The 12,434-nt window shown below is 35.2% G+C and overlaps 1 protein-coding gene and 1 non-coding gene across 2 annotated transcripts; both read left to right on the top strand.

Annotated features, from left to right (window-relative positions):
• Positions 1-428: 428 nt before the first annotated feature.
• Trnaq-cug (transfer RNA glutamine (anticodon CUG)) lies at positions 429-500 on the top strand. The gene has a single exon. It is a non-coding gene; the product is annotated as a tRNA-Gln (tRNA).
• A 1,383-nt stretch (positions 501-1,883) lies between these two features.
• On the top strand, positions 1,884-11,282 carry LOC134744679 (uncharacterized). Its single transcript, XM_063678586.1, has 7 exons — positions 1,884-2,191; positions 2,265-2,383; positions 3,092-3,175; positions 3,670-3,778; positions 8,301-8,389; positions 9,591-9,687; positions 9,906-11,282. The coding sequence occupies exons 1-7, from the start codon at positions 2,164-2,166 to the stop codon at positions 10,040-10,042; spliced, it is 663 nt and encodes a 220-aa protein (XP_063534656.1). The 5' UTR covers positions 1,884-2,163; the 3' UTR covers positions 10,043-11,282.
• Positions 11,283-12,434: the final 1,152 nt, after the last annotated feature.

The following is a 12,434-nucleotide window of genomic DNA, read 5'->3' as shown; positions in this document are numbered from 1 at the left end:
ATGAAAATTGGAATGATAAAAAAGAAGGTTCCACCGAGATTTGAAATCGGATCGCTGGATTCAAAGCAGTGCTATAACCATTACACCATGGAACCTCGTACAAATCTAGTAAATCTACCCGTATTTGGTACCTATACTGGATTTACTGTACATGTGATCCTGATCAATACAAAATTTAGGCACACTTGAACAAACAGTGAAAATTTTAGTGTAAATATAGGATCAAATTACACTGGTTTGTTTAAAGATGTAATTAGGTAAAGCCTGACCAGGAATATATGATCACGCGCCATGTTGCGGAATTTCACTGGAACTAATTTTTTCATACTATACTGAACTGTCACCCTATACATGCACAACAACAGCGCCCTCTTGACAATGCTCATATATTACTGATCAGGCTTCCATTATTCGATGACTAATTATACGGTTCCATGGTGTAATGGTTAGCACTCTGGACTCTGAATCCAGCGATCCGAGTTCAAATCTCGGTGGAACCTGCTTTTTGTTAGACACTTATTTTTTTACTAATTTATCAGTGTGCTATTTTTATTTTTTGTATAATAATTTATTGCGACAAACACCACAAAGTAATAATTTTGCAATATTTTTGTTTTTCACAATTTTAGTTCACTGATGAATCTAGTATTAGTATGGATCTATGGATTGGGCATAGGGGGGGGGGGGGGGGGGGGGGGCGTGACAGAACGGGATAGCCATTAAAAAAATGTATCTTTCAATAGGAGTAGCAGAGAAAGCGCTATTAGTGTTTGTCATTGTCACAGTCACTTTTTTTTATTCGCCACCGTAAATTTAGTATGGTTTATGGTGGGTAAGAAATAACTCGACCAATCATTGTGTCGCATTGCGTATGTTCTGTCTTCTTTACCTCACGGACGCGCGCTTATAGCTCATCTATAGGATCTACCATCTATATTCACTGTTCTTAAGGCCGTAACACACCATCGCACCGCACCGCGACCTTGGAGCAGTTCTAGGAATAGGTAGTACTGCCTTGGGCTTCCAGACCAAGAATCTTCTGTCTGTGGGATATTGCGTGCCGAACAGTCCTTTGAAGCCAGAAAAAATGACCTTGAATTACGTCACGCCGATCTTGCATCTCTTCTCTCTTTTCTCTCTCTCTTTAGGGATTTTAGGGGATTTTGGCCTCCAATGACTCCTACAATGCTTTACTATGCAATACATAGCGCATAACCCAAGTAAATCGACGAAAAACTATTATTTCACGAAAAAAATCCTCTAAATTAGTGAATGACTTCTGAAAATTCTGACATATCGGCCATATTTATTTATTAGTAGTGCTGCCATAGTACACAGGAGGTGCAATATCGGTGAAATGAGGATTTTGATTGGGTTCTTTTTTTTGTATAATACAAAGAAAACTAAGTAAATTTGATTGCAGAAAGTTTTATAAGAAAAATATAAATTTCTGTGGAAATTAGCTTAAAGTAATTATAGTTGATACCGAATAATTCGTATTTCTATAGAAAATAAGGTTTTGTTTATAAATAACCTAGCAATACATCACAGTGTCGAAAAGAGAGATCATAGGAGCAAAGGTGAATGAACCTGGCTTCAACTCATAGTTCGGCCATATCCAGTTTGTATATAAGATTCTTGTTCCACACTATGGCACCGAACCGTCAAACAGACTGCCGCACACGTGCGCCAGTGTTGCCAAGGTCCCATATTTCCATGTTTTTCATAGACAAATCTACCTATTCGTGCGGTGCGGTGCGATGGTGTGTTACGCCTTTAGCGACGTGCAAGAACACCTTAACTTAAAAAAAATACGCCCAACTCGAGAAAGCCAATTTCCGAACGAAATCGCTCGCAGTCGCAGCTGTCAGAGTTATGTCAATCGTTACGTTATCAGTCAGCTTTTATTCCAATTTTTAATTATTCCATTAAGATTACAGAGATCTATTATATTTTTTTAGTAAATAATCTTAGAAATTATAGGGTAAAAATATATACTATTTGTTTTACCATTAAGTAATCATCAAACTAGTGTCGAGTGTTAGACGTGACAAGTGTTTGTTCAAATATTCATAATGGTAAAAAATCATTGATGGGTATTGTTTACGAATTGCGTGGAATTGAAGATATCACCGACTGCCTTTGGATATATTAGGTGTTAGGATGGAAGGAAGTAACGATTCGTTGTCAAGTAAGTAACCATTTTCGGGCATATTGGTTGTTACGGTAGAGATGGCAATTACGTTGTTTTTGCGTGTTTGTAGTTTTGACTGCACCCATGAGCGGGTCGTCTGCGGTGCTGCTGACCCCGGGGCGGACGAGGAACATCGCACAAGATATGGAGGCTCTGAGACTGTCGCGACAGGACAACCCATTTTTACAGGTAGGCCAAACGTATTATTATTTTTAATATTGTGTATTGCTTTGAAGTGTAAGGCCCCATTCGCACGAGGGCTTAAAAAGCGTTGCGTGTGTGACGCACCCATTAGTAAGAGCGAGAACGAGATATCGCTTTCGCTCTCGTGCGAATGGGGCCTAAGTGTATTTCTTCGAAGTGTTGTATGTTGCAACACTTCGATATGGCATTGGGTTTTGGGGAAACTATTCGTTTAGAGAATTAGTTTTTAGAGCTCAAAAGCGGTGTATCAGGGCCATTGTAAGAATAAATCCACAGGGCTGTCAAACATACTTTCACTGAAATTGCCGACTTTTCCCTGTTTGTGAATATATGTGTTGTTTGTGTTATATGAATGTTGTTTATTAATTAAAACTAATCCTAATTTATTTCAAATGAAAAAGACAGCAAAAAGGTTAAACTTTCGCCTGAGAAAACCCAAAATAGAGGTAAATGGGAGCAACACTGCCCTAATGCAAAAGAATATGTTAGTTATGGTGCCGAAGTTGTTTAATTAACTCCCTGAAGCATGGCAACACTTAACTGTGAATAGATTTAAGGGTGTGTTTACATGTTTTCTGAGCGGCTAGTTGTTTCAGCAATGTCCCGCTCACCTGAGTGATGTGCGAATTAGTATCCAATGTGAAGACTGCCTTAGAGACTTCTGTTGCTAACTGTATTTGTGTTGAATTTCAGCAAGTGATCAAGGCCAGCAGGGAGAGTTTGATAGAGAGCCACATTGATGAGTGTGAATCTGATGACACCATTTTAATGTCACAGGTACTATTTATGTTATTTTTTATGAAGTGATTTTAATGATGGAATGATTTTAATGATATATCACAAATTACACAAATGTGCTGCTGTAGGCATTTAGTTTTGTTTTGGTAATGGCGAGAAGGTGACCAGAGTTGCCTATTACCTAAGAGCTATGTGGGTTTGTCTGTGTGGGTGTACAGTGGGTCTGCATTAAACTTTCAACTCAGGTAGATAATTTTACTAATTAGTGAAATAATGTATGTTTTAGTTAAATTGTTTTATTTTCCTGGCTTTTTATACTTACTGCCCGGCTTCAGCACCTGAGGTGATAGCAGCTCTTAAAGACACTTTTCTCAAATTCTCAATGTATAAAAATGTAGGGGATAAGGACTTTTTCTTAAAGCTAAGAAAATATTTTTATGAGAATTACACACACTTGATTAAATGACTGGGTTATATTGAACTTGTCATTAAATGTCAGTTTTCCTTTCATATTTTTATCCATAATGTTGCAGGACTTTGGCAGTACAGCACTAGACTTTGTAGAAGAAGACCCTTTGACCTTGAAAGAGGTCCATGAACATATGATCAGGTCCCCTCCCCCTACAAGCTGCTGGTCTAATGGTACGTTAAATACATATATATATAAAAGTTTAACCCTTAGATGTCTGAAGTATCAATATTGATACTGAAACGAGATAAGTGCCCACCTTAAGAAAGGAAATTAAGACTTTGTTATAGTATGAATCTTCTCAAATGATTTTTACGCCTAAGACCCTAATCTGTTAAACAAAAACCATCGATTCTTTTGCGGGAGCGGTCGGTCATTGTATTTGAGCGCGTGGAATGCTCGCTCGCACAAAATAAACAATGGCTTTTGTTTAACAGATGAGGGTGTTAGGCGTAAAAATCATTTGAGAAGATTCATACTATATGAGGATGGTGAAACTAAGGGATGCATCCGGAACACCATGCTGCGCTCAAAAACTCAAATAGAAGATGTAGCTCGAAAAGCAGCCAAGTTAACTGGGTTAAGACAAGTGGGACTCCTTTTTGAGAGATTGCATGGCCAGGCGAGCTCAAAACCGGGACAAATGGAAGAAGAGAGGGAGGCCTTTGCCCAGCAGTGGGCCGACACAATAGTCTCACAATAATATTAGGATATAAATTCTTAATTTCAAGTGAATTTGCTTGTCACTTTGGTTGTTTTAATATGAGTTATGGATACTTCATGCATCTAAGGTTTAATCACAGGAAAATCATCAGGACATCAGGCCTTTTAAGATTGTATTTACCCAAGTTTCACTATAGGTAGAATTAATTTCAATTGCTTTGACCACTCCATTAACTAATAAATCCAGTATAACTCTTAATATTCATAGATTCAAGTAACACACGCAATATTACGATTACCTAATATGAATAATTACTTATTACTTACTATCCATGCCTTATAGAATGATTATGCTGTATGCCTTTCTAATGATATGCATCTATACATTCCGTTTTTCTATAAAAGTAAAAAGTTTGTTTTTAATGTAAAACTTCTTTAGGCGCGACTAGAGGGTAACTCAGATTTTTTTCTGAAGGAAGTAACGCTCAGTAGAGACACACGCACAATAGGACACACGTCAAAGTGCCAACATAGCGATAAACATAATAATAATTCATAATTCATAATTCATTTATTGCTTATTATCATGTGGTACAAAACAGATGTTACATTAGGGTACGTTCACACATGAACCCTGTTAGGGCACAGCAAGTATTTCTTAAAACTAAACTATAACTAGGTACATAAATTAAAATTAACGCATTTATATCAATAACGCATATATATTATTTTATACTTATTTTATTATATTAATTACTTATTATTTTATTATAATTTTTATTTTATTTTATTATAATCAATTATGTACTTATTTGGGTACTATTTCAATAGGTACATATAAGTATTGATTTATTTTATCTTTATTACACAATTTGTTGTTAAATACATTCCCACAGTAGCATTAATAAGTTTGCATTGAATATATTTAATTTAATTTACCATTCATTCAATATATAATATTATAAGTAGATGTATTTAATTTAAATGTAATGTAGATTATCATTTTAGGTATTTTTATATAATTTAAATTATTATTATTTTATTTGGGCAAAGATTCATCATTCAGGTACTCGTCTATGGAATAATAGCATTTTTTGAGAAGCAAATTTTTTAGTTCCCTCTTGAACACATTGTCTTCGATTTCGTTTATAATTTTTTCGGGAAGTTTGTTTGCTACAAGTATGCATCGGTAATAAGGGCCTTTTTTAAACATTTCTAATTTTGTTGGGGGTAGTTGTATTTCAATTTTATTATTTTGCCTTCTTTGCGAGTTAACAACTTTTTTTGTGAATAGATGCGAATTGTTCCTAACAAAGAGTGCCGCTTCCATAATATATATAGAGGGTAACGTGAGAATGTTTAATGCAGCGAAGTGCGGTCGACAACTATCTGGTATATGCGTGTTGGTAAGTATGCGAATACATTTCTTCTGCATTAGGAATAGTTGATTGACATCAGTGCTGGCCCCCCACAGAATCACACCGTACTGGAGCCTTGCGTGCGCAAACGCAAAATATGCTGACAGGGCGGTCTCCAAGTTAGTGTTGACCTTGAGCACACTCAACGCGTATATAAAGCTCGATAATTTAGATTTTATATTTTCGATATGTGATTTCCAGTTTAAACTTGTATCTATTTTAATTCCTAATAACTTAAATTCATTTACTTCCTCTATATTTTCGTTTTTTGTTTGTAATGACATTTGCAGTGATTTTTTTTGAATAGGCTTAAATTGCATTATTTTAGTTTTCTTAAAATTAATTTCAAGATTGTGGTCTGAAAGCCACTCCGTTATAGTTTCTGTAATTTGTGGAAGGCGCTCGTTACATTCGGTACTATCCGCACAATTTAGCAATAAAGAGACGTCATCCGCGAACATCACACATTTGCAGTCCATAATTTTAGGCAAATCGTTGATATATGCCAGAAATAGGACACATCCGATCACGCTTCCTTGAGGAATTGAGCAGGTAGTGGTCCGCATTGGTGAGGTTATCGCCTTTACTACACCCGTGTTTTTATAAAACCAATCAATTTGTACGCACTGTTTGCGGTTTTGTAAATATGACTTAAACCATTTATGGGCGTTACCGCGGATGCCCATGTCGTATAGTTTCCGGAGAAGAATGTTATGGGAGACACGATCATAGGCTTTGGACATATCTAGGAGTAGCCCTACAGCATATTTTTTAGAGTTTAGGTAATCAAGTATCTCCTGGATGTAATTATAGATTGCAAGAGTTGTCGAATGTCGCTTCCTGAAGCCGAATTGATTTTTGTCAAAGATCTGATATTTTTCAAAAAAAATTATAAATTCGTTTGGTCATGGCTTTTTCAAATAGTTTGGAGAAGGTCGGTAAAAGTGCAATAGGTCTATATTGGCTTGGATCGTTGTCTTTACCGCCCAGCTTCAAGACAGGTTTAATTTTTGGGCCCTTAACAGTTCCGGAAATACTCCTTCGCAAAAAGATTGGTTTATTAATAATTTAAGCGGGGTCGCCAATTCAGTAATGCATAATTTAATCAGTATTGACGGAATGTCGTCTATGCCAGAACTAGTTCGATTTTTCATTTGCCGCATTAGTGTAGTGATTTCGCGCTCAGTTACTTCGCTTATCATTATTGAGTTTATTGTAGGTGTAATGACGGGGCGGCCGGCCGCTTGTGCAGGTGCGCTCGCGCTCGCGCCAGCACCGCTACTGGCCAGTGATGACTCACCTACCGATGCAAAATATTCGTTGAGAGTCTTTGCTATTTGGTTGGGCGTTTCTACAACATCATTGTCAAAGAAGTTTTACTTCAATCGCGCGTAAAGATTACACGCACACACTTTTTATTTAAAAGTATGACAATGTTAGAAATTTGGTGAAACTGTATGGTAACCTGAATGAAACAATGCTTGATTTCACTTTCATTGTGAATGTTACATTGAAATTCAAAATAAGATATATTTGTTTAAGCGCCGGGGTTAACCGGTTAAACCGTTAACCCAGTGTCAAATTGTACTGGTAACCATGGAAACTAGGTTTAACCGATTAACCCAGGGTTAGTGAATGGTGCAAGTGGTCCTAAGTTAAATACATATCTATGTTAACCTATATGAGTAATATTCACCTAATCGTTGGTAAGTGCGTAGCATATAAATAAGTGGCAGCATACAGTATACTTATTCGAATTTTAGGAATTGGTATCATTGGGGATGATGGTCAATGGGGTTGGCCGGTCGAAGTATTTTACAGATGGCGCCAGCATAGGTTTCCCTATTTATTTATTTAAACTTAATCCCACTAATACTGTCAAATTCTTGTTTTTTTTTAGAATTTTATGGCCTTTAAGCAAACTAGAGACAGGTAAAACCGATGCTGACGCCATCTTTATAACTAACTAACTAACCTAACCAACCCAGCTTGAACTAAGTAACCAACTTGTTTTTAATGTCTCTCTCATGGCAAAGCGTCAGAAGCCTGAAACCCTTTCAAACCCCTTTGAAAGGGTTACCAAACCCCTGGTTATAATATTATAATATAATATTGGCTTTATAAATAAATCCTGTTCTATGCAATTTTATTCTCTTAAGGCTCACGGTCTCAACTATCCTCCTGAGACCCAGAAGCATTTGTTTCGTTTTTTAGTTTGAAAAATTCAGAACATAAAGAAGACACGTAGAAACATTTGTACGCGGGATCTCTAGTACTTAATAAAAATAGGAGGCTATAGTACGTATTACTTAAATTGTTTCTTTCTTGTATAGCGTATTGTGATAACTTCGAAAAGGGGGTAATTTTGAAAATAGCAAATATCTACTAAAATAGAAAGACTTTCTGGTATAGCAATAATAAGCAAGATGCCTTGGTAAGCGTTGCAGAAGCGTAAGTGTTTTAAAATATGAAGTGGTTTAAATAATATTAATAAGTTTCAAAATTAACTCGTTTTTGAAGTTGCCTTGATGCACCTTAACTATACTTGGGCCTTAAGAGGTTATGGACAAATGTACTAACCAACACCGCTTGTACTAACCATACTTGCTTCTAGAGTCGCTCTCATACCGCGCCGCGTCTGCGTTCGAGTTTGGCGCCGACAGTCCCGTGTCGTTTAGCGCCTACTCCGTCGCGCATGAGAAGGTCACTAACACTATATTACTGTGCCGTCCTAGGATAACTGTTTCTATATGTGTCGTTTTCAAGCAAAAGGTACCACATTGTCGCTTGCCATAAGGACGCTTTGACAGGTTTTTCGTATAAAGTTACAAGCAATTTTCGTCCTTATGGTAAGCGACAATGTGGTACCTTTTGATTGAAAACGTCACATATACGTAGTTTAGTGAAAAGGATCCATTCTCATAAATTTTCTCATTAACCAAGTTCAATGAGTCCCAGGAGTTTGAATTTTCCGTTAAAAACGACATTGAGCTTTTTAACGTTGGATTGAATTTTGATTATCATTGCGGATGCCACGTCGCGTCCGTGTTACTCTAGGGGTTAAAATGAATTACTTTTCTTTTTGACAGTAGGTAGGTCCACCTGTGTCTCTTAACTTCAAATTCGGGATTTATCCATTCCACCCTCAGGAAATATCTACCCTATTACCTTTTCTTAATACCAAAATCGCAAAATCTGACAGTTGGATTTACCCGAGTTTGAAGTTAAGCGACTCAACTTACCTATCCAAATAATATGTGGCATTTTTGAGGGTTGGACCCTTTTTCCTAAATTACGTCCAACTGTCTTGAACTTTAGAAGTCGTGTATCTATTTTTGTGTTAATATAATATAATACAAGACCGACAGTGATGGAAATAGATGATATTTGTGTGTTTACGGTAGCATTATAGAAGTTCGAAATTTCCAAATGTATTTTTTTAAATTTACATTTTTAATTCAAATTAGTGGCTTAATTTGAGTCATCTGAAATGATAATTATTATAAATTCTTGAATTTAAGAACAGAAATTGGATTAAATGAACGACTGTGCAATTAGGTATATGTGTAATTATCGAGTATTGATTGTAGATAGTTTCAATGTGAACTCATTAATACTTGGCAATGATATAAATTGTAAATGATTTGAAGCTAATAAGGGACATAAGGGTTTTCAGAAACAAAAGTGATAACTAAACATGTAGTGCTGTCATATCATCCAAATTGAAGTTATATCTATCGCTCGATAGTTGAAACAGTTCATTTCTTAGTCCTACAAAACCTACCGTCTCAGTTATAGCAGATTTTTTCAGAAAACCTTCATCCCAGACCACCGTTTTATATGTTATTTTATTTTGACTTAAAACTTATTAATATTTCTTAAAAAACGGTTAATTTATGCACAGGATTGTTCCCGTTCCCCCCGTCGTTCGCGTGCGTCGCGCTCGGCCTCTCCACGTTCCCACGATTTAGCTCTCTGTGGGAGACCGCTCTCCTTGCCAGGTAAAGGATATAAGAAAACCTTAGGTGATTTGTTGAGAAGCTTCAAGACTAAGTTTTATTTATTGTCCCATTCACAAATAAATACGAGAATCAAATAAAAAAAATGTTATCTTATAATGTTTGTGATAGGATAATTTACTTAAATTACAATATATTATTTTGTTAATATATAAACTAATAGAAAAACCATGTTAATCATCCGGTTACCCTTTTTCCAGGTGAAAGCCACCTCCGCAACGCCCTAAGCAAAAAAGTGCAACCGGAGCGCTTCTCCTTACTGCAACATCCTCGTCCATTACGCAGACCAGTGCGAGGGGACGACGAGAGCGTGCAACTCGTTCCCGATGACAAGTAAAGTAGGAAAGAATATTGGTGTTTATTGGTAATAGATGTTGGCCCTATTGTTGGGTTACAGGTTATATTGGTTACCGCATTGTGCGAGAACACTTAACCGATGACAAGTAAATTAGGAAAGGATATTGGTGTTTACTGGTAACAAATGTTGGTATAGGTTAATTCATGAACAGCTAGCGCAAGATTTGTACTGAACTATCTAAATCCTCATATCCTTGCCAGCTTTCGTGAATCGATCTATAGTATAGTTGTGAGGTTATGTTGGTTACCGTATTGTGAAGTTTACAATCTTAAAGGATATGTTGGTATTTTTAGCTCTTCTATGAGGGAACATCCCTATATATGTTTCATATTATAGGATGACGGTAACACTTTGAAAGGGGATCAAACCTACAGATAATATTGGTAACCCTATTATGAGGTGATAAACCCTATTTACAAAAACGTTATCATAAAGCCAATCGGGCAGCTCTATTTACTGAAAGATGTGTAACCTTTTGGTGATCTTGGCCAAGCTTTTTACAGAAAATGTCGATATTCTTATGGTCTCAAGTAACTAACAGTTACCACAACAGTAAAATTCGCAGTCAAAAACAACCTAAGTTACCAATTACATAAAACATTGACAGTTGTTCTAAATTACTGGTTACCCTATAAAAAAAACTGGTTACCAATTTAAAAAAGCTTTTAATTTTCCTTGGAATAAAAAAACATGGTAAGCACGACAGTTCTAATTTATTCAATACGTAAAATATACACAGACTCCACTAAGAAAAAAGATCCTTATCGTGTTTATAACAAGGACTATAGGTTTAGAATATTGTCTGAATGGGATTGGATGTCTATTATGGGTGTATATGTCAATGATAGTCTTCTTGAATAAGGAGTCTTCCTTTTGTGTTTGAAATAGACGATTTTCGAGCAGATATAAAACTAGGTATATCCGTATAAGCTAATCGCCAAATATCACTAATAGTTAGCACATAGTACTGATTTTCTGGAAATTTAGTCACCAGCAATGAAGGCTATAATAATATAATAATAATAAAACTGATTTTCTGAAGCCCTAGAATGCTAAATGTAAAGATAAGTACCGAAGTTATTTTGCTACTGGCAGTGCAATATGAACTTAATTGTTCCAATTTTGGGGTTTTCTATAATAAGCTATATGACCTATTATGGAAAGTCCGATATACCTATAATAATATGTATATAGAAATTGACGTTGTCTTTTTTTTCGGTTTCTTATCATAGAAACACTACATCTATATATATTATAACGAAATTTACGGCATTTGATTTATAAAAAGTTAGTAAGTTAGTAAAATTATGCTTAAGTCAGATTCATAAAAATTGTGTACTGTTTATTTATCTTACAGAGTCTATCTATTCTTTGTCTATGAAATATTTAAAAAATTATTTGTTTATATATTATTGAAGTTAAGTGTTAGTTTTATTGATAAGATATCGTTCGAATAAAATTCTAATTCCAAATATCTAGTCTAGTTTTGCGAATTAATGTTACCATATTTTTATTAAGTAGGTATGTTTCTGTTGTTTTTTAGAATTTAGCTACTTTACAAAAAATATTAAATACTTACTTATTAGTATTTATTTTTGTGAAGAAGCATAACTGTCGAATATTTTTTCTTACGGCTAGAGAAAAAAAAACCCACTGGCCAGGAAATAGTCAATGTTATTTTTGTAATGGGAATGCTTTTCTCTTTATCTATTTGTTGCTTGGAATTGTAAATTTTTTGTTACCATCATTTTCTTTTTTTTTTCTTTTTTAATTAATGTAGTTTCGTAATGTAGATGTAAATGAAGGTTCAATAAAGTGCTCACTGCTCACCACGACTCCAATAGAATATGAAGTATTATGGTCCACCGATGACATAGGCATAGTTTTAGTGTTATTGTTAATAAATACCAGTCTTATAATATTAGTATATTGAATAGTATTTGTGCTAAAGGATGTTTTGTGCTACTTTTAGGCGTAATTGCAGATTATTAAGCAATATTGTTTAAATACTAAATTATGCCTGAAGATCAATGAAGTTTAATAAATCTCGTGTGTACTTAGCTATGTTTAATTCGATCATTCCACGGCGTTAGAAAAAGTAGTCATATATAGTTCGTTACACAATGGAATAAAATAAAATAAATTGTGTAGGTACCTACTTTTTATGAAATAAATAATATGCAGTTACGTCTAAAGTATCCTTTAGACGAACCTCCGCCTTAATAGTAATGTTAAATAAAATAGGCATCGCTATTTATTTCCTTAATAACCTATTACCAAAAATTCATAGATTGTATATGGATGGATATGGAAAGAAGTCAAAGAAAAAAATCGTACCCCGAAGTTTGAAAGCCTAAAAAGATGGCGCTTA

This window comes from Cydia strobilella, chromosome 10 (assembly GCF_947568885.1).
Source record: "Cydia strobilella chromosome 10, ilCydStro3.1, whole genome shotgun sequence".
Lineage (NCBI taxonomy): Eukaryota > Metazoa > Arthropoda > Insecta > Lepidoptera > Tortricidae > Cydia > Cydia strobilella.
This window is presented reverse-complemented; position numbering and strand designations above follow the sequence as displayed.